This window comes from Phoenix dactylifera, unplaced genomic scaffold (genome assembly GCF_009389715.1).
Source record: "Phoenix dactylifera cultivar Barhee BC4 unplaced genomic scaffold, palm_55x_up_171113_PBpolish2nd_filt_p 000336F, whole genome shotgun sequence".
In the NCBI taxonomy this organism is placed as follows: Eukaryota; Viridiplantae; Streptophyta; class Magnoliopsida; order Arecales; family Arecaceae; genus Phoenix; species Phoenix dactylifera.
The window spans coordinates 29277-51979 of NW_024067798.1; the positions used below are offsets into that span (position 1 = coordinate 29277).

Consider the following 22703-nt stretch of genomic DNA (forward strand, 5'->3'; position numbering starts at 1 on the left):
GCGTAATTTCTATCCACATGGTCCCAAGTTCGAGTCGCTGCGGCATTGATTAAAATGTGGCTTCGGCCACTGCTTGGACATGAGGCATAGGAACGCTTCTTGGACCTCTAGTAGCCAAGGTGGTGTCAGGCGTACTCACACGTGGAACTCGAGCCAGAGCCCAGAGGGGTAGCTGAGCCAGGCCCACGGATAGGGAGCGTATGAGTAAAACCGGTCGGGGTGCCCAACATACGGCCATTTCTGCCCGCATCGAACATTCTCCTGACGGGGCGGGGGCCCAGTGGAGGCTGCTACGCGAGGGTGGGATTGTCCCTTCCTCCCTCCTTCACCTTCTTCTAGCAAAAAAAAAAGAAAAAAAAGAGGACAATTCAAAGAATCATTGACCTTGACCTCGATGATCTTGCAAGTGCTTGAAACATTTCTGGAGTCGAGAGCACGAGTGACGTAGACTGCCAACCTCCTAGTTAGTCAAGTGGCAAACTTGACTGATCTAAAAAGTCAGCTCTCCTATTTCGGCCAAACTTACCAAATGTTAGCTTTAGGCCCTGTTTGGAGGAGTTGTTGGCAGTAGAGCTATTGGAAGTAGAGCTTTTATAAAAAGCTGTTGAAAGTAGAGTTTTTATAAAAAGCTATTTACTGTTTAGTAACTACTTTTTAAAGTGTTATGCTACTTTAAGATATATTTGATAAACAAATTGAGAAAGTACTTTTGGTACGACAAAATGACCATAAAAAACATTGCATAGTATTATACAATAGAGCATAATAAAATATAATGTGTTAATACATAAATATATGATATAGTATAATATTATTGTAATGCAATATAATATTATTATAATATAGTAATATAATATTGTATACTATAGCATAATAATTTACTATAATATTAAATTATTTAACATAGCATATCATGTATTATGATATAATGTAATATTATATTATATTTATAGTATAATAAATAATAAACTTATAAAATATTATAATTATTAGTATAAATTAATTTTTTATCCTTCTGATGACCATTTATCTATCTAAAAAATTTTCTAGCTAGGTGATAAAATTGGTTAAATAATTACTAATATTTATTTTAATAAATTAATAAATTAATTTATTTTTTACTTTTTTTCTTTTCTTTTCTTTTCTTTTTCTTCTTTTCATTTTCTTTTCTTTTATTTTCTTTTATTTTTTTTTCTTTTTTTTTTCTTTTCCTTCTCTTCTTTCTTTATCTTCCTTCCCGAAGCTTCTCCCCTCTTTACTTCTTTCTTTCTTCTCTTCCCCTCTCCCTTCTTCCTCCCTTGCCCCACTTCTCCTGCATAGTAATGGAAGGGGTGATTAAGCTCCCGGGAGGGCCAGCCGAGGCCGGTGGCACGACGACGGGAGGATGGGCGGTGAAGCCGGAGACGAAGGTGAGGGCATGGATAGAGTGGACGGAGTGACCAAGGGCAGCGGGGAGAAAGGAGGCGGCTTTGAGGAGGGGGATGAAGGAGAGGCGGTCAGGGGAGGGGAAGTGGCAGGGAGGGAGAAGAAGTGGAGGGCATCGGGGGCGGCGGCGGGGGAGAGGGAGAGGGCCTTGAGGGTGGCATTAAAGAGGGGGAGGGAGGGGGATGGGTGGGAGAGGAAGAGGCAGCATGATGGAGTGTTTTGGGAGGAAAAAGAGACTTTGAAATGGAGGTATTTTGGTCAAAAAAATAGCTTCCCGGCGTAGCCTAAAAGTGCTTTTTCGGAAAGCTCCAGAATGGAGCTTCTCCTAAAAAGTTGTTTTTAGCTTTTTGAAAAAGCTGAAAGAGCTTTCCGAAATTTTTACCAAATACCTATTTATAGGAACCTATATCAGTGTGACTCCATCAACATGGTTTCTTCTAGCAAACATACATAGATCAGGGTTATTGAAACACATCCTGAGCTCAGGTATTTGATGGACATTGACTGAAATGTCAGTGGCAATATGTTCAATTTGACTTATTGATCTCATATTTAGATGCAGACTACCATGCTCTTTACCTCGATCTTTGGATTCTGAAGGCTCTCCAGAGAAATATTCAGCCTTATCTTTATCATAGACCATGACATTTTGAAGGTCAGCCTTCTCAAGAATTTCAACAATTGCATACTATAGGTGTTTATCGACATATTTCTTTACCATATGTTGTTATCTGCCAAGTTCAACATACGATATGCTGGAGCATGTTATGACATGTGGTATCAATCTAAGATTATAGAGACAAACCTCTCAACTTGCTTTATCATTAATATTGAGGATGCTTCATGTTGTTCCATAAATGGCTAAGAATAGTGCCCCACTTGGCTTGTGATAGCTTCCTACGATGATTGAGCATCATTTGTCCTTCATGGAAGCATCTTAACAACAACCCATGTCCTACTAGGCATGCTTAAAAAAGGCTTATTGGCATCTTTTTCCTTAATTTTGGTGCAGTCATGTCTTACAATTGCAGGGCATACTACAAGTATTTAAAATCGGAAAGAGGTAAAAGTGGTAGTAGGTCCTACTGTCTTGAGCGTTTAGAACTTTCACCGTCAAGGCATTACATTCTCAAAAAGGGGTAGCTAGGCTACTGAATTAAGCTACGAAATATATAATATGAATAAACCAATACAAGACAATAAACAAAGATAAGTGTTGCTGCCGAGCCTGAGTTGCCAATGTGGACGGTCTCTAGGGACCTGCGAGACAACAATGAGGGTAAGAGCTCGTCGGATTGACTCCGGCCAGGCTCTCTGATGTTTAAGTTAATAATGTCATTATTTTCTACATTTATTTTGTAGTACTAATAAAAAGTTCTCATTAATTATATTGTATGATTATATTTTGATAAGTAGCCATATTAAATAAGAACCTTACTTTTTTTTTTTTAAAATAAAGAGCCCTATAAGTAACATTATTATTATGGGTGTCTACATGACTAATGGAGAGCTTTACAAAAATAGAGCCTCTATTTTAGTGTATAGTTATAGATGTAGAGGAAAAAACTCTTGATTAGTGTCTATTTATTTATCCTTTGACTTAAAATGGCTAAGCTATAAACAAATATTTTTGGCCTCATACAAGATATGATATGACTAGGTTTTAAGCAATTAAAATGGTTGCCAAAATATGAGGAGTGGATATAACGATCCAGGAATTAAAATTGAATGTGGTAACCGTGAGGGAAAAGAGTGGTTAGAGTGGTGTTAACCGAAGAAGTTAGGTGTCAACAAAGAAGAAAGACAACTATCCAACTGTTAGTGATTTCAGAATTTCAGAACACCTATCATGCTTTTTATCCTTTTAACTTTTAGTTTCCACCCTCTTGTGAGTGGATAGGATCTCAATAATGGAAGTCTTTGAAGGTTCAAAGTGGTAGGATCTACCACTACTATTTCTCCACCCTTTCCAGATTCTTCTGGCAAGTCTCACTAGCTCTTGACAATGTGATGATATCATGCAACTGTTTTGTCATTCACTGAGAAGATTCCACGTTGAATTTTTGGTTTTCAGGGCCATGATCTCTTAGTGGGATAAAGTGGTTTGCCCGCTAAAAATTGTTGCTCCTCTAGAGTTATGAGATCTTCCAAGCTCTACTCAATGATATGAAGCAATTGGAGTGCGAGGTTGCAGCGGTGGAGGCAGAGACAGAAGTGGCCCAACATATTTGGAGGCTTAAGGCCATTTTGTCTTTGAGATCTTTTTTTGTTGTGGGTCGGCTTAAGACGAACTCACAAGGAGGAACTTTTTTTACTTTCCATTTTATCTTTGAGGTTTTTTCTGTGGTGGGCCTTCTTTGGGCCGGAATTTTAAGCGACCGTCTCAGTCGCCTGAAAATTGGGCTGGCCCTGGGCAAAAATCTTCACCACTAAAAGTAGCTACCATAAGATTTTGACTAAAGTTTATATATATATATATATATATATATATATCTATAACTTACTAGCTCTTCCGATCCTACTCTACATGCACTCGCACGTATAATTTTACTAGTTTAATTTTGAAAATTTCAAGCTATACAGAGTTACAATTAAACCGTTGAACGAACGTCAAGCGGGGCCCGTCTATATTCCAAGCCCCAATATTCGGGTCTGCTTGGTAAATAAAGCTTCCGGATCCACCAGCCCTTTACCGCGCCCAACCTGTCATTGCCGATCACACGTGGTGCCTAGGACCGGACGTGGCGCGCGGTGCTCGAATCCTTAATTCCGAGAGTGCCCAGAAGAATTAGGAAAAATAAAGACAGAAAAGGAGGTATGGAATTCGATTCGACTCGCCGCCCTCTACTTTAGCTTCCCCTCATACTGCTCTCTCACGTCAGAAAAATCGTTCCATGGATTCGTCTCCTCTACTTAAATTCAAGTTCGATAGACAGGTAACTCCACCGTCCCTTCCTCTTCGAAATCCCCTGCAATTCCCCTTCCCAAATTTGGGAAAAAACCCTCAAACGCGATTACCGATTTGTGTGCCGTGCTCTGCGATCCATGTCGAGCTCGGGCCGTGCGTTCGGTAACGATCCCCCTCATCTGCGGTCGATTCGTATGTTGTTCCGTCCGATTGGATCCTACTTCATCAGATTCCGATGCCTTCTCTTCTGTTCTTTTTTTACTACCGTTTCGTGATCCATTCGATTCCTTTCTTGTGGTATTTGTTCATTAAAATGGTTTTCTTTTCTTTCCTCTTGCTTTCCTGATTGAGTTTGCTGGCTCCAGTTTTAGCCGCACTTGTGTTGTGGGATTGAGTTCTCTCCTTCGATCTCTCTAGAGTTTTATATGGAAAGTGGTTTAGGTTTGTTAAATGATGTGTTCTGGTGTTTTTTCTTCTGTTTCTTCTTTTATCTGGTTGTCCTTACAGATTTTTGCTTTCGGTGGAGAAATTTCTCGTAAAACAATAAATATTTTCTTGATACTTTCTAGCTTGCATGCTTTACTTTAGCAGGATACTCGTGTGCTTTCTATAACCAGATCATTAAAAAAATATTTTGATGAATGGAACTCAACACTTTTAAAATTCCAGAACATGGGGAAGAAGAAGATTCCGCTATTATCTATTTAGCATTAATTATCATAAAAGTCATGAATGTGACAAGTCATGAGATCATCCTCTGTGACTTGTTATAAATATAAATATACTTTGAACTATGAAGTTGGTCCACAGTGCACCTATGGGCAATATTAGGTGCAAATTAAGATCAACCCGCAATGTTGTGATTGTTACAACTTGAGTAGTATATGTTTATGGTAAGCTGGTGAAAAAAGAAGAAAGATATGATTTACAAAGGTCATAGGCATATTATTCTTTTTACTGATAATTTGTAAGATCATTATGGAGGGCTTTAGGAATTGAAATATCTACATATAGGAATATTCATATGAGATGGCTTATGATATGGATTTTGAGTGAAGGTGGATTGAGTGGGTGAGAAAACTGAACTATAAATGCTTAATCCCTAATGTTGACGAATTGCTTCCAAACTTTTACTTAATCGGTGGATTTGTTCATTGGATAAAGGAATGAGGACAAGGGCTTTGCAACTTTCTTTTTTTCATGATTATGCTGGAGGTGATCAGTTAGAGGTTTGTAGCTTTACTGGATATTTTCATTACGCTGATGACTTTATCCATGTATTTGGGTTATTTAGTTGCCACTCCAATGAATGACAAAGCTAACATTTCGATCTGGTTCTTTTATTCTGAATTGATTTTAGGGTTATGAGCAATTTTTTTAGAATTTTTTTGATGAGAACCAGTGTCTGCCGTGCCGGTACTGAATTTCGGACCGGTTGCCTGGCGGCACTGATTGGTACGGGCCTGTGCCGTGCCGGGCCTGTACCGACGCAGTAGAAGAGGCGGGGAAGAGGAAAAACGGGAGAGAGGAAAAAAGAGAGAAGGGGGAAGCTGAGGGAGGCCGGCGGAGAGCCAGCGGAGGGTCGGGGAGCTACCGCGCGGAGGAGGCGGAGGCCGGAGAATCGCCGCACGGAGGAGGCGGAGGCCGGGGAGCTGCCATGGAGGAGGCGGAGGAGGGGCTCCACCTCCGGTCTCCTGTTTCGTCTGAAACAAAGGCCTAGAGGGGGGCTCTTTTATTTTTGCGATTTTTAAGTGAAAGTCGGCAAACCCATTGTTGACTTTACTTAATTCTTTTTCAATGGGTTTGCCGATTTTCAATTAAAAATTGCAAAAATAAATAAGGCCCCTTCCGAGCCCCTTTTCGAACGAAACAGGGGATCGGAGGTGGAGCTCCTCTTTCGCAGCTCCCCGGCCTCTGTCGGCTGGCCTCCACCTTCCTCTCTCCTCCTTTATCTCCCTCTCTCTCGCTCCCTCGCTCTTTCTCTCTCTCTCTCTCTCTCTCTCTTTCTCCTTTTTCTTCTTCTTCTCCTCCATCACCAGTCTCGTTTTCGTTGCCGGAGCAGTCCCAGTTCGCCGCCGGTACGGCTTCGGACGCCCCGAATTGGGCAGTTTGGGATGGTTTTGCCGACCACGATGAGAACTATATTGGGCAAGTGAGTAACTTTGTTGCTGACTTGTTGGTTCATAATCCTTACACTATATTACTAGTGGGAATGTTTCCGAACTGTTTTTTTTTCTTTCAAAGCAATATTATGCCAACTTTCAATTCATAGTATAGTCTTCATTAGTTTTCTCCATTAAACAATGTCTCCGCTCTTAAACTAGACAAACTCTTCCTCATCCTAGGCATGGTAGGGTTAGAATTCTTTTTTAAACCTCATGTATGGGACTCTCCCTTTGCCACTCCCCCGACCCCACCCAAACTTTTATCATTAAAGTTTTTTAGTTCAGCTCTATCAGTTTGATGATCCACAACTATTTGTGTATAATAGGTTTTCTTGTAAAAAATAGTGATAATTAATTTTAAACCTAAATATTTTAAATATAGTTAAATTTGCCTAACATTCAAAATCTTTGGCAGCCACATGCAATATAACTAGTATTTTAAAAAAAGTTGAGTTTTATATATATATATATATATATATATATATATATATATATATATATATATATATATATATATATATATATATATATATTGGGACTGGGAAGAAAAGCAATTGGATGATATGGTAAATTATTGCCTTTTGGTGCAGAATTATGTAGTTGTAACATTTTTGGCCTTTACCCTAATGCACTAATCATTTCGATATAATTCTCCATGAAGAGTTTTTGGATGGGTAAGCAAGCAGAGAGATTGAAGCTAGGGGATCATATATCTGTTTCTTTGAGAATGATTTGACATCTCTCAAGGTCAATAAAGGATTCACAATGTAATGTTTATTGAGCTCATAAAGTTCATCCTATGGAAGAGGATCTTTTGATTGTAGTTCCCCCTCTTTCAATGTATTCAAGGATTTGACCATTGAATACCTTGGAATTGGAGCACCTTCTATTAAAAGAACTTATTCACAAGGACTAAAAGGAAGTCCACAACATAAACTGAAATTTTGATGTAATCAATTTGCTTGTTTATTATTTTTTACATGGCTTAAGCAGGGGCATACTCCAGCATACATGTATAGTTTTATGAATATGCTATAAATTTAATGTATTTTCATGGATAAAGAGGGAAGAGTAGCCCAGTTTAGGAATTTACATGCCAATTTAATCACATGGAGTTTAAAATGTTTTGATTTTGCAGTTTCATTACTTGGAGGTCAGTTTATCTATTTCAGCATCTTAGGGGCCAAATTGATTGGATTGCCTAGTTTCATGAACTGGAGGTTAATTTACCCATTTATGACTTGAAGGTCAGTTTACCTTGTTTGAAAACTAAGAGATAAATCTTACTTGATTTGCTTAGTTGAACAACTTGGAGGTCAATTTAAATTAATTTTCCTAGTGACTTGAAATTTTCTTTGCAGTTTAAGGGCTGAAGGTCACCATGGCTGGTTTAAATTCTTAAGAGCCTATCTTGACTTGATTTGCATGGTTTTTTTGATGATCTGATGGTCAATTTATTTTGATTCAACTAGTTTAGTGATTGGAAGTTCAATTTGATTTGCTTGGCACAATTTGGGGACTTGGAAGTTAGAATACATAGCTTAAAGACTTAAAGTCGCATTCTATTTAATTTGCCAATTCAGATTTTACGTTTGGGTTGGAATCTTTTTAAAAATATTGTGGATCTTTTATTGGAGGTAAGCTGACCTAAAGGTGAAACAAGCAATTTCCCTAAACTTTAATTCCTTTAGAATTGGGTCAGCAACAATGGTGGAAGCATGAACTCTATGTTATTCATTCTTGGAATTAGTTCCTAAGATCTAGGTCTAAGAACTCCATGCTTTGATTCCTTTGGAACTAAGAAATAGCCAAGGGCAGAGGACACAAGCTTGGTATTCATTCTTTTACAGATAGGCTGTAACCAAAGGCTAAATTCATTGACTTTATGGCTTTGTCATGTTAAGAGGCTGCACTGGAAGCTGATGTGAATTCTGTGTTTTTTCCAAGCTATTATGACAATGCCATGCAGTTCAAACCCTGATTCGCTTGGGCTTAAACATCCTAGAGGATCGAGGATACTCATTCTAACCTTCAACTTTTTGGAGGCCTTTTCATTACATCAAATTTAGGCCACACCTGCTAGCCAAGACCTTGTGATCTCCATTTCTTAAGTTCTTTACTCTCAGGTTATGAATGAAAGCAAAGACCATGCACTAGTAGTCTTAATTTCAACCAACCTTGAACTTCAAGGTTATGAACTTCAAATTTCTCTTCTTTGAAGCTGAGAAATCTTGAAGGCAAACACTATGCACTTTAAACTCTTTACCTCTTTAGAGTTAAGAACTCTGCCTTCATAATCGGAAAACATTATCTTTTTTTTTTTTTAAAGGCTCATCATGCACAATTGTGATGGCCATAAGCTTTGTTCATATTTCTCTAAATTCGGTCCTAATCCTAGGCAATGGCCACAAACTGTCTTTCTACACGAGGTGTATCAACATGCTCTGAACTTGATTAGACAATCATCTAAGAAGCTTTGTAAAATGGCAGGCTGCTGCCAAATGGACATGTTACTCCTTAATTGACCCTTGGATCTTTTTGCATTATGACCAGATCAAGTTCTTGATGTTACTATCGCTAAAAACTTTTCATATGATCTTAATTTTCTGCCCACAAAGCACATTTATGGTAAAGATGGAGCTAGAGACTTCATTTATATGGATCCGAGAAAAAAGGGGTTCTCTTCTCCCATTTTATGGAGATTAGGCATAATGCACGCATTGAATTGGTGCATGAATGGGCTTTTGGAGGGTCAAAAATGGGAGTTGATTTAAGGTGTGGAGGTTTTGTTGGAATGGGATTGTGAGATTTGAATGTGGAAGCTTTGATTTTGAGAACCGAGACATGGAGTTTACATTTGGATGAGATTCTATGATCTTTGATGGTAAAGAAATGAAGAAGGGCTTCAGTTGGGATATAGATTCTTAGCTCGAATGGTGGGGAGATAGGGACAATTTCATTAAGGGTGACCCATAGAATAAGATGGAAAGGAGGGCACACTTTCAGGACTTGGGCTAGCCATTGCTTAGGGCTTCATTTGGTTTATATAGGATTTTAGGGTTTGTTTGGTTGAGGTATGTCAGATTACAGGGTAATTTAACGATTCTTAGGAATCATATATCTGGAAAAATGAATGTGGGAAAAAATAAATTAACTATATTTTGTTGGTGGAAAAATTACTCTAGAAAATGGCATTGGAAAAAGATTATTACTATGCGTAGTTGAAGGTAATCTATTAACAATGCCCTTGAATAAACAATTAAAGTAATAACATCATTTTTGTTCAATCCATTTGTTGGCTATTTATCGCCCACTTATATGAAGGTTGTCAATATGGGCCATTTCAAATTTTGAAATAGATTTACGTGAGTGAATAAATATTTTTAAATTAATTATGCATATATTAGAAAATATATTTTCTGTTATAAATAAATTTCAGCATTTTCATTTTCTTATTAATGGCTAGCTAGTGTTCTATTTTGCGTCGGGACCACTATGGGATTGACTATTTTAAAAGGGGGCATTTGTTTGCTTCAACAAAAAAAGCAGAGGCACCTTTGTCAAGCAATGACAATTTTTGATTACCCCTGTTCAGTAATCTGGTGTGGAAAAAAAACCACCTCATGGCGGTATTTGTTTTATCTTCTCTCTCAGTAAAATAGGTATGGGATGCACGATTTATTTTACCATCTTTTTCATCCTCTTTTCGTACCAGATATGGTAATCTATGCTAGATTACCCCCAACTGAATGAACCCTGAGATATGAAGAAGCTAGAGAAGTAAGAAAGTTAAACAAAGAAAGTTAAGGGCAAGGTAGGCCGTTTCTGTACCGGGCTCCATATTGGTGCTACCCAGTCACTGTGTTGGTACGGTACGATATGGGATTGATTCAACATACCGTATGCTGGTACACCCCTATATCACGTATCGGTACTAAACTGATACTGTATGGTAGGCTCTATACCATCCGGTTCGGTATGGTATAGCGTACCATAGTTGAGAGTGGAGGAACTAAAAAGAGGCCTGAGAATAGTTGGGGACTATGAGGTAAGGGAATGGAACAATTTCTCTTTCTTTGATCTTGTTCATTATTAATTATTTTTTCTAGCACCTTCATACATAGGGTGGCTTGGCTCATTGACTTTGTTGGTTGGCCCTAGTAGTTATGGTTAGATGTCATGCACTGCTCTAGGACCCTTATATATCTAGGACTTTTTCACAATATAGGATGTGGATCCCGAATCATTAAATATATTGGACAAAGTTGGATGGTATATAGCTACTCATGGCACACACTACATACATGGGGTTTTTAGTATGTGCGTGGTGCAGAGCAATAGGGTACAACCCAGTATGAGAAGCTAAAAAAAATTCGAAAAAAAGGGCCTTTGTTAGCACATTGCTAGCACTTGGGAATATGGGCATATATGTTCTCTTGCACATCGACTTTGTGTTTGTTCAATATACATGCTTGCAATCAAGGTTCACTATCTTGATACTGGATTCCGTACTGGTACCATCCTATTGCAATATCAGTATGTAATACAGTACGAGACGGCGAAGCATACCAAGTGTTGGTATAATACGAGACTGTATACCGGTAGGTATGGTACGCTCTGTGCGGTACGGTATACTCTGTGCAGTACGGTACTGACTAGTACAACAAGCCTTGGCATATGTATGGAAACTGTAAATGTCTTCTGCATCACATGCTTTGCACAAGAGAAGTGGTGTTTGAACTTCTGCATCAAATGGAACAAGTGAACACCGGAGGATGCTGGTGATCTCTAGTCATTTCAAGAAACTAGTTTTTGCTTTATTATGACAACATGGTTGTAATTACCATGTTGTAACATGAGATAACCACTTGCACGATGTGGTCTGATTTCATTACATCAAACTAGTTGTTCCACTTAATAATCAATGATTTGGAAGTGGGATCCAATTAGTAGCAATTTGTAAGTGATGCATTTTCATGGCATTGCTAATTCAAATCAAGACAACTATCATGGTATTTCTTAATTAGCTACTTGGCAATGAGTTATGATGGTCAGTCCCATTATTACGGGCCGATACCGACCGTTACAGATTGCAAATAGTTGAAAACCGAAAAATATAACTGTATCGTACCGGTTCTGTCCGGTACCGGTACATACCGGCCCGTACAAACCCGTACCGATCGGTACGGCAGACCATGCCCATAACAGTCAATCATGGTTAGGAGCTCACTTGAAAATGTTGGCATGGGCCCTTGGTTAGCATGTCAATTGGGACTCCATATTTTTGTTCTTTGGTATGCACTACAAGAGTTGCTCCAGACATTTGACTTGATGTGCATCAGAAAGTCTTGGACCAATCTGCTCATGAGTTAGGTTGTTGAGTTGTATTTTAGTTACACTTGTGCCTTCCAAAAATGCTGCCCAAGTGGGCATGCATATTGATTAGCACATGCATGGCTCGCTGCATAAGAGGTGTCTGGACTGATGCTCTAGCTAAGGTGGCCACCTGTAATGAATGACCCAATTTGGTTATCCCAAGATGGGCTGAAATTTGACTTTTGCTTTAATGACAATTTCTCAGCCTCAAAACATGTGAACTTTAAGAAAAGAGTTTGTCATAACTGGAGCAAGCGATGGGAATGATTGGCTTTATTACTATGATGTTTTGTATTGAGGCATATATATTTCCCAGCCAGCACATGAATGTATCAACTTAAGAATGACTAGGCCCAAAGCATGTTACATAGACTTACATTTACATGAATTACTTTCCTTAGATAACCTTGCTGCCACTTGGGTTTTTGCTAAGTTAAAATCCTTCTTATGAGTCATCCCAGGTTTTTCTTAGCATTTTTTCCTAAATTTGTTTGTGAATACCCATATGGGCTTTTACCCTAACTACGAGTTGACCTTTTTACACCGAGCATCCTTTTAGGTTGCCAACGAATCTTTCAATGGCTTGTATTTTACTCATGGTACCTTTACAAGTCCCATGTCCTTCACCTTCTATTGTTATATTTTCCTTTTATTCTTATTCACTTTTTTACTCAACATCTCACTAGTTGATGTAAAATATTTAGACATACTAAAGTTTGTAATGAAATCCCACATTATGCCATTGTGGGGCGGGTAAATGGGCCTATCGTGCATTGTAGCAAAGCAAACATGTTCCCCCTCTTCTAACGTAAAAACACCTTTCATGCCCTCCAATTTGCGATAGCCCAAATAATGGTATTGAATGTCTTCTTGCCCCCAATTCATAAATGATATCTTCAAGAAATGAATTAAAAATTTATCTAATTAGGATTCTAATGTTCTTGGCTTCTTGTTAGGAATGATGATCCCGAGCCTAGGAGCTTTTTGTCATAGTTTCTCTCACTCGTGCAACCTCTTGCATGGAGATGTCAGCTCCAAAAATAATCTTGCATTTTTTTTTGTGCTAGGTTGTCATGTTTGTAGTTTCCAATCATCCTGATAATTGTGAGCTTCGAGCTTTTTTTCCCTTAATTTTTTTAGGTACCATCCTTCTTATGGTTGATTTTGGTGAGACAAGGAAGGTAGAGGCCTTTACACTATCTCATTTCTTTATAATTTTGAGAATTGAAAAGACCATGACTAATAGGTAGCAAATTTCCAGGCCCTTGGTGGCTTGAGTCCTTGGTTGGTGATCCTTAGGTTTTGGGCCATGCGCTTCTTAAGAGATACAAAAGCCTTGCAAATCTGTTTCACAAGATCCTCGTCTTTATGAGGTTTTCCTTTTCCGCCTTCATTCTCTAAATTTAGCAGAATTAGATTGGAGAGCTTTTTATTTTGGCAGGCTAGAGGTGTTTGTTGTTGGAACAGTGACCACCAGCTTAACATCTTGACTCTAAACTAATTTGTTTGGCTTAAGGCCTTAAAGCTTAGCCTAGCAGACTCATTGTTGCTGGTAATGGTGCCTATTCTTCTTTATGATCTTCTTGGTAGAGGAGGACGTAGGGATAAGTTCGCTATATATGCCACTCTTTTTCATACACTTGTGATAATGAATGGGATTGGGGCACCCTTAGCATTGTGGACTGAAAAAACCTGAACGCTATCCTCCTTTTTTTTTTTTTGGGTACATCTACATGTCTTCTCTTTAATAGAGGGTTTGTTGGGTCTTTTCTCAGATGCTTTTGTATACTTCCCCTTGTTAAAACCAATGATGGAGCTTACGCTCCTTTTAGGATCATTATCAAGAAACACCTACTTATACTAAAGAATAGAGGCTGCCTTGCAACGCAAGGAGGAAGGAACTGGATTCTCCTTTTAAAGCTTTTATAAATTTGCTCTATGTGGAGCCATTATTATCAACAACATGTTGCTGAGGAGAATAAGTCTCTCCACAATGGGATGTTTAAAAGACACATGAAACTTAATGTTTGCCTATTCTCGTTGGGATGCCATTGATGGCAATAGGCTTTTTTGTACTTGAATCATGATTGAAATCCCTCCGAGGCTTGGGCCAATGGAGTTGCAACAATGCCGAAGGAAGCCAACACCATGTTGAAGGCCACAGAGTTGTGAGGCACTAATAACATTAGCCTAGATCATTGATTGATGAAGGCAGAATTAAGAACCCTTCCCTAAAATGATTTTGTGGACTTGAGTGATAACAATAGTAAAAGAAGATGGTGATGGTATTCCCAGCAAATCCATTAGAAAAAAAAGATAGAGTGAGTGAAAAGATTAGCCAAGTACCGAAAAAGGGTACAAGCATCCCATTGGTTATTCATGCCCCAATATCTTAATTTAATCTATGGTCTTATCCAAAGTCTGTCGTATCGACCGTACCGATGTACGAGTGGGCACCAGTACCGGTATGGTTCCAGTTCATACCGGCTTAAACCAGTGTCGAACCGCTAAACGCGCATAGACACGCTGGAGCGTACGCGGACGCGCGCACCCCCACGTTAAATGCCACAGAGTGACATTAAACCGGGCGCACGGTTCCCAGCTTGCAGGTGTTGTTCCCTGTGCGGCCGAGCACCCACGCGGGCACTCTTCCCCAATTTAAATGACTTAATAAGTTGGTTTGATTTGATTTAATGATTAGGATGATAGTGATAGTTCTTAGCTATATTGAGGATTTAATTTGCATGATTTTGGCAACATGGTTGCCGGTCTAGTGTCTATTGTGAAATTTAAGATGAAGCTGATCCGCAACATAGAATTGACCCATGATATCAAACTAACCTTTCTACATATGTAATTTTATGGTATATCGTGATCATTTTCATTTGTTATGGACCTTAGTGCAAAGACACAAGCCATGTAAGCATATTTTTTCTAATAATAGTTAATCATGATAACAAGCCCATCTAATAATATATGGTGGTGGGCCTCATCCTTGGTCAGGGAGACAATCTTGAGAGTCCATATTTCTATACTTGGTGTCCACTAAGAATCAAGGTTTGTTGAACCGAGCCGAACCGTTCGGTTTGAGCCATACCGAGCCGACCCGGTGGGGGACTGGGTCGGTTCACCTATTTTTTTCAAAATTGGCTCCGAACTGGGTGGACCGGTCCCAAACTGATAGGAACTGGCCAGAATGAGCCAGGAATGGCCAGAACCATACCGACCTGCTCGTCAACTGGTACGGATCTCGGTACTGGTTCAACGGACTTTGCTAAGAATTGTTTCAAATATTTGACTTGATATGCATCCAATAGCTTCAACCAACATGCTTATGATTTTCTTTTAATAAATGTACCCTACTAAGAAGTGGATATCGATACTAGCTGCAACTAGAGAAGGTGCCTCCAATAATGCCTTAGCTAAGGTTGTTTGGCATCACTTTCACTTTTCTTATTTTTGAAAATAAAAAATAAAAATTTTGTCTATTTTATTTCTAAATTTTAAAAATATATGTTTGGTATAATTAATTATTTTTAAAAATATAAACATGATGACAGATGGATGAGGTGGTCATAGTAGTGGCGAAGATAGTGAACTCCATAGTAGTGGCGGTGGTGGCGAGGGTGCTTGCAATATGGTGGTGGTGGCAGTGATGATGGATGATGCAGCACAAGGTGTAGCCAACAAGTACAATGACTAGCTGGACCACGTCAAGCTTTGCAGGAGCTAGCAGATTAATGGGCGAAGACTTCAACGACAATATTTTATTTTATTTCTCCTATGAGCACGCATGTGAGCAAGCAAGATTCAGAGGTTTTCGTTGGATTTTTCTATAAATTTTCTATTGAAGGTTGTATCTAATTTTAGCCATGTTTGTATATATGTAGTAGAATAATTCTAACATATTTTCTTTTTACTGAGTCCTATTTCAAGTATGCTTTTGTCTTGGCTTTAATGGTTGAATTAGGACTCTTGCTCGATTAGGACGCAACAATAAAGAAACATGCTAGAATTATTCTAAAAAAAATATAGAAATTAAGCTAAAATTTGATGATGTCTCTAATGGAAAATTTATAGAAAAATCCAGCAAAAATCTCTAAATCTCATTCGTGTGCACACTTACTTACAGAAGAAATAAAATCAAATATTTTCTTATTGAAGTCTTCTTTGACGAATTTGCTAGCTCCTTCGAAGCTTGGTATCATGGTCTGTTGTGCCGGTACTGGACTCCGGATCGGTTGTCTTGCGGCACGAGTCGGTATGGGCCTGCACTGTGCCGTGCCGGGCCTACATCGATACAGTAGAGGAGGCAGGGGAGAGGGCGAACGGGAGAGAAAAAGAGAAGGGGAGAGGGGGGGTGGCAGAGAGCCGTCGGAGGCCGGTGATCCGGGCAGGAGACGGAGGAAGGCTCCGCAGCCGGAAAATAGGCTGGTCTTCTATTTCATTTGAAACAGGGGTCTGTCCTCTTTTTTTTGCGATTTTTAAGTGAAGTCTTTAAGAAAAAGGGGCCATATCCCTGTTTAAAATGAAATAGGAGACCCGACTTGTTTTCCAGCCTTGGAGCTCGGAGGAGTGTCTTCCGCACGGCTCGCCGGCCGGCCGGCACCTCCCTCTCTCCTCCGCTCTCTTTTTTCCTCTCTTTTCTTCTCCTCCCCCTTTGGCAACGAATTTTGTTTCCATTGCCGGAGCTGTCTTGGTCCATCGCTGGGATAGCTCGGTACGACCAGAACTGCTCAGTTCGGAACAATTTCACCGACTTTGCCTGGCATGGTCCAGCTAGTCGTAGTATTTATTGGCTACATTTTGTGCTGCATTGGTGGGGGCATCCACGATGTAGTGGTGGTAATGGTAATGGTGCTGGTGTGGTAGAGGCCATGGTACAGCGGCGATTTGGCAGAGGTGGTTGGGGTGGTGTGTAGTGGTGGAGATGATAGTGGTAGCGGTAATGATGGTGGCGACGATAGTAGTGGTGGTGGTGGTGGCAACAACTATTGTGGCGGTGGAGTTGTATAGGTGGTGTTAGTGATTGTGGTAAAAAATTTAAGTTTCTTGTTTTGAAAATAATGAAAGTAAGAATTTTCTACTTTCATTTTCTAGAAATAATGAAAATAAGTTTTAAAAAATAGAAAACGAAAACAAGAGAACCAAGCTTGTTTTTCCCTCGCATCTAGATGGATCCAAGTCTTTTCTACACGTGAGAAGTCAAATAGTGGGAATTAACTTAAATTTTCTTTAACACTTACTCTAGAGTAAAGAATCTATCCAAGTGCTTGAGGTCGTATTGCTGTGGTTGCGATCCTCTTGAGGTCGATGTTAGAATGTTGTAGTTGCATGAGGTCGATCTCCTGTTGCCCTTGCCCTTTCATTGAGTTCGGACCTTTGCCCTCATGTTGAGCTCGGACAAGTCATTGGCTGATGTCCATGCCTAGGTTGAACTAGGACTTCCTCCTTTGGTTGGTTAGGACTTTCTCCTTTGGCTAGCTTTAGTTCATGACCGAGTACGTGGGGCTGCCTAGTCGTAGCTAGAAGTTTCCTCCTTTGGCTGGCTTTAGCTTGCGATCGATTAGGCCGGGCTGCCACTTTCATCCGACCTAGCTATAACTAGGATTTTCATCCTTTGGCTGGCTTTAGATTGTGATCGATTAAGCCGGGCTGCAACTTTCGTCCGACCTAGCTAGAGCTAGGATTTCCTCCTTCAGTAGGCTTTAGCTCGCGATTGATTAGGCTGGGCTGCCACTTTCGTTTGACCTAGCCGAAACTAGGATCTTCTTTCCTTGGATGGTTTTATGCCTGGTTGGCTAGTCGGGGCAGGACCACTTGTAATCCAAGTCTAGCCAGCGCTAGTTTTTCCTCCATGGGTTGATTTTGCTTGCAATAGGTGAGGTCGGGCATACCACTTTAATTCAACTTGGCCACAGCTAGGATTTTACCTCAGCTAGTGTTAAGCTACCACTTATGATTCAAGGGTGGTGGTCCCTCCGTGGTTCCCACCTTAGGTTGGGGGTCCTGTAGTTCTCACACTGCGGAGGGCCATTTTTATAGTCCGCCCTTGAAGACTTGAATTCTTGGGGATATTTGCACGTCATTTGGGGAAGAGTTGAGCTATAAAGCTAGGTCTCATGCATTTAAAACCATTAAAGAGAAATTAGTTTAATGAATATTCAATTCACACATGGCATATGTGTGCATACCTATTGGAAGCCTGCAAGATTCTTTGAAGCCGGGTCTGGCTATCATCATCTTGTTGCCCCTCTTGGGTTTCAAACCCGAATCACTAAACTCAGCAGATTTAGCTGTTTTGCATGGCACTGGAGCAGTTGATGTGTTGGATCATCCGAAATGATAAAACTTGGCAGAGGGCATCAAATGTATCCATAATTGCAAGTATATGATGATGAACCAAGGAAACAGATGCAAAATATGAATAATAGAGGCAGGATTAGGGCAAACAGTGGCCAAAAGTGGAAAAAAGAGCTAGGAGGCTCCGGCGAGGAGCGAAGGGCCACTGGTGGTTCTGATAGTGATGATGAAGAGGGTGACACCCATGAAGACGAAGAAGTAGGACACTTACGGGTGCTCTTGATGATGGTGTATTGATGAAGGTTGAGGCGGCTTGCAGCAGTGGACGCCATGGTGGCTGCAGCGATGATGGTTCTGGCCGACATGATGCACGGTTGTGCGTCCCATGCGCACGACACTTGCATTATGGGCGGCATGGAGGGGGACTTGCGAACTAGGGATTCCATCATAGTCTCCCAGTATGCCCTTACGGAGAAAAGGTGGTGCTTGGGGGTGGGTACAGAAGAGGAGTCGGCCGTTGAGGTGCTCGTGAATGCATCGACCACAAGACCGTTGCTGAAGATGTTGAGATCCATCGAAGGAAGAAGATGGGATATATTCTCATTTCCTACAGACGGTGCCAATCTGTTGCTGCCAAAAGTTGGTCTGACCTTGCTAGAGGTCTAGAGAGCATTGATCAACTTGCCCATAGGAAAAAAGAACAACAACAGAATTTGCCAAAGCCGATCCGTCCATGGGGCCTCTGATGCTTAAGTTAGACAACTTTGTGGAACAATAGAAAAAAGAAAAGAGAAGAGTGGTGTAGAACAATCTGAGATGCAAATCTAGTACCCTAGGCCCTCTTTTATTGATGTGGACTCCTTGTCCCACTAGGGTTGGACTCTAAAGAGTCCGAGTAGAAGATTATCTCTTGGCTTTCTTTATCTGGATGAACCCAGAAATAAGAGCCTTCTGTTATGCCATATGTCGGCCTATGATAGGTAGATTGATTTTAGGCCACATCACATGTCTTGGAAATAGGCTACCTTAGTTCCCAAAAAAGCATGCAAAATGGAGGAAAAAGCATGTATCTTAGAAAGCCGAACTAGTGTGCAGAAAAGAATAAAGACATCTATTTTAAAAAGCTGGCTATTCCCTTTCTCAACAAACTGGCATGTGGAAAGAAGAGATGGGTATTTCAACTATGCTTCTAGGACCATGGTCATTTATTTTTACCTTTTTTTCTTTTAATGCCTACCTTATCTCTTTTGAAAAAGTTGAACTCCCATCTCCGAATTAAATAAGGTGACTGTATGGAAAAAGGATACATATCTTAAAAAATTAGAAACCCTAAAATTAACATCTTATAATATGCAGTGCACATGTCAAGGTCTAGTAGTAATTTTTGTTGACTTGATGCATACTAATTATAACGAATAACAATGAAGCTACAGATCAATTTAACTGACTGTACGTTGTTTTGATTATAAAAATAAGCTTGATGTCCAGTCAGAAATTTATATTACGTTTATATTATGCCTATCCATTTGATAGGGATTCCAGGATGCTAAATTGAGCCATTGACAAAGTTCACACTACATTATCGGCTGGTATGTATAATAATAAAATTCACAATTGAGTGAATACTTGACCAGCTATGTTGGTCCTAATTCTTTGCTAGTTTAGACATGACATCTTTTTCTCCTTGAACAATGTTTTGAAATTTTAGAATTGTATTGCTTCTTCTATGGCCGTACCCCACATATTGATCCAGCAAATCATCATCTTAGCTCATAACTCCTGATTTCCTATGTTTCACCATTACTTTATCAATAGGCAATGCAATGGTGCATGGATTATATGCTTAATGGTTTCCACTGCCTAACAGTTAGCACTACTTTCTGTGGAAGATATTAGGCATGATTTCATCATTTATGTTTCAGGAATACCTGGGGATGGAAGATGCTTGTTCAGATCTGTGGCTCATGGTGCCTGCCTGAGAACAGGAAAACCATCTCCAAGTGAAAACCTTCAGAAAGAATTAGCAGATGAACTGAGACTAAAAGTAATAAACTGGCCTTTATTTGTTCCTTCTGCCATTAGGTCATGATATCTGAACTGACCCATCCCATGTTTATATTAGAACATCGAACTAAAGTATGCATTTCAAATAAACTTATTTGGTTTCGTTCTTGATATCCATGCTTTATCTGCCTTATGCCCAATTCATATAGACTGTCCACTTTAATTATCTTTGCCATTGCATTTCCTATATAACTTGCTGTTGTTTATAGTTTGTTCTCTCTTTTTTTTTCTTTTCTTTTTTTCTAAATTCTGAGTCAATAACATTTTCCTCTGATAATTGCATTTTCTGTATGAGTAGGTTGCGAATGAATTTATCACAAGACGATCGGACACCGAGTGGTCAGTTTTTGTTATTCTGATTGTTTTATTTGATGCCTCATACAACTAGTTCTTTTACACAAGCTAGCACTGGGATAAACACAGTGTAGCACATCTGAGCTGATAAAAGAGGTTTCTTCATGATAGATTGTAGCCATGCTAGGTTATGTTTTAATTTGTCAAGAAACCTAGCGAAAAGTTTCTAGACCACATGGACTTCTTGTAGGACTTGCATGAGGAAGAGCTTAAAGTGCTATCTGGCCTGCACCGATCTATCTCTGGATAGGAAAGAAAAAAACCTGGTTATTTTCCAAACTTAAAATGACCAGACAAACTCAAAACACTAATGGGTGGTTGATGAAGTCAAGGTTGGCTTTGACCTTTGTCTCATTCTCTTGAAAGATGTTAAACCTTTTAGCCTTTGTCAGGAACGTGGTCTGATCATTGGATTCTAGAAAAAAAGAGAATAGAAAGGAAACAGGTGGATGAAAATATTGTCAAACTCCTTATTAGATTGTGTCAACTTACAGTTTTCCCAAAAGAGATTATAGTCTTCTATTTGCATTATCGCCTCATCTACCTATGCACTGATTTATTTAAATCAACTTGTAATGTTGCAGTATTAGTAACTATTTCACCTATAATTTTGTCATGCTTGTAGGTTTCTTGAAGGTGATTTTGATACATATGTTACGCAGATCAGAAAACCTCATATGTGGGGAGGAGAGCCTGAGCTGCTCATGTGTTCGCATGTTCTTCGGTTCGTAACATTTCTGCTGTGAAGTACTGATTGCTTCCAAACACCTTTTACATTAGGGTCTCCATAGCTTTCCAAAGTTTCTCATGAAATAAATGGCTTTCCAGGATGCCAATTACTGTTTACATGCATACTAGAGGTTCTGATGACCTTCAAATTATATCAGAGTATGGTCAGGAGTATGGCAAGGAAGATCCAATTCGTGTGCTCTATCATGGCTATGGGCATTATGATGCTTTGCAGATACCTCTTGGAAGAACAAAGTTGAAATCGTAAGATTTGTCAATCAATGTCATGTTGAGAGTTCGATGAGGGTAGAAGTTAGCAGTACTCTCGTATTTAAAAGGTCGATGATTGTTGCGGCCAGTAACTTGTGACATTACATAAATAAGTGTTCGTATATCTGCTAACACTTTGCATCTTGACGTGAAATTCAGTTCTAATAAATGTGTCTTCTGAAGTTTTCTCTTCCTTTTGTTTATGCATAATTTGTTGCATGTGAGATAGACAATGCTTAAACGAGAAAACAAAAAAGGAAAAGCAAAGGATAAATCGGGGACAGTTAGATGGCATATTGATACCACTAAACATTCATACTTGCATGAACTAAAATACACATTAACCTAGTTTGCAGTGAAGGCTAGATACATATATTGACCAATGGCCTTTATTTATATTTCCTCAATAGTTGCCACAAAGTAATGTGGAGCGACTTATCTTTTCTTTTGTAGCGCGGTGAGAGAAACTTCCCATTATGTTATTCTTGTGACTAAATTGAGAAGTTTTTTTTGGACTTTTGGACTTTGGCAGGTATGTGAAAAGATAAACAGCTACGCACGCTGCAGGACTCAGTGGGTTTGCAGCTTATGGTAATTGTAAAGTCAGCGACAAGTTGCAGAAATCTGAATAAGAAATTTCACTTAAAAACTCAAATTCGGCTGTTTGTTCTAAACTAATTTATCTAACATCTATAATTATCATGCTTCTACCTAATATGGTATGAGAATAATTAGTCAATATATTTCTATTGCTATTTGTTGGTCATGGATCACTCAATCTGAATGAACTGCGAAACGGCAAAACAATCACTTTCTTGCTGGTTACTATTAGTAATGGTAGTGTTGTTAAATTTGTTCGGGCAACAAAACTGATTATTTTTATTGCATTTGTCTTCTGCAAAAGCTGTGCCTTGTTCACTAGGTTCTGAAATATTCTAAAACCAAGTAGTTGAAGTGGACATTTTGAAAAGAAAGAAACTATCATTTGTCATGACTGCTACACAATTACCTACCACTAGAATGTGCACATGTAACACGCATGCTTTTTTGTTTTCCAATAAAAGAAAGAGTGAGTTCATCGTAGAGGAAATGTTCAGAAGCGTGACCAT

The 22703-nt window shown here is 39.4% G+C and overlaps 1 protein-coding gene across 6 annotated transcripts; it reads left to right on the top strand.

The window, feature by feature from the left end:
- The first annotated feature begins 4235 nt into the window (after nucleotides 1-4235).
- On the top strand, nucleotides 4236-22665 carry LOC103715368 (OVARIAN TUMOR DOMAIN-containing deubiquitinating enzyme 4-like). 6 transcript variants are annotated; one of them, XM_008802971.4, is made up of 7 exons: nucleotides 4236-4361; nucleotides 15435-15690; nucleotides 20100-20221; nucleotides 20540-20580; nucleotides 21221-21319; nucleotides 21424-21588; nucleotides 22127-22665. In XM_008802971.4, the coding sequence occupies exons 2-7, from the start codon at nucleotides 15570-15572 to the stop codon at nucleotides 22140-22142; spliced, it is 564 nt and encodes a 187-aa protein (XP_008801193.1). In that variant the 5' UTR covers nucleotides 4236-4361; nucleotides 15435-15569; the 3' UTR covers nucleotides 22143-22665. The 6 variants fall into 6 exon arrangements, with proteins under 6 accessions (XP_008801193.1, XP_026663591.1, XP_026663592.1 ...); XM_039118336.1 differs by lacking the exon at nucleotides 4236-4361 and adding an exon at nucleotides 4401-4495; XM_026807790.2 differs by lacking the exons at nucleotides 4236-4361; nucleotides 15435-15690 and adding an exon at nucleotides 4369-4525 and having other exon boundaries at nucleotides 22127-22664.
- Nucleotides 22666-22703: the final 38 nt, after the last annotated feature.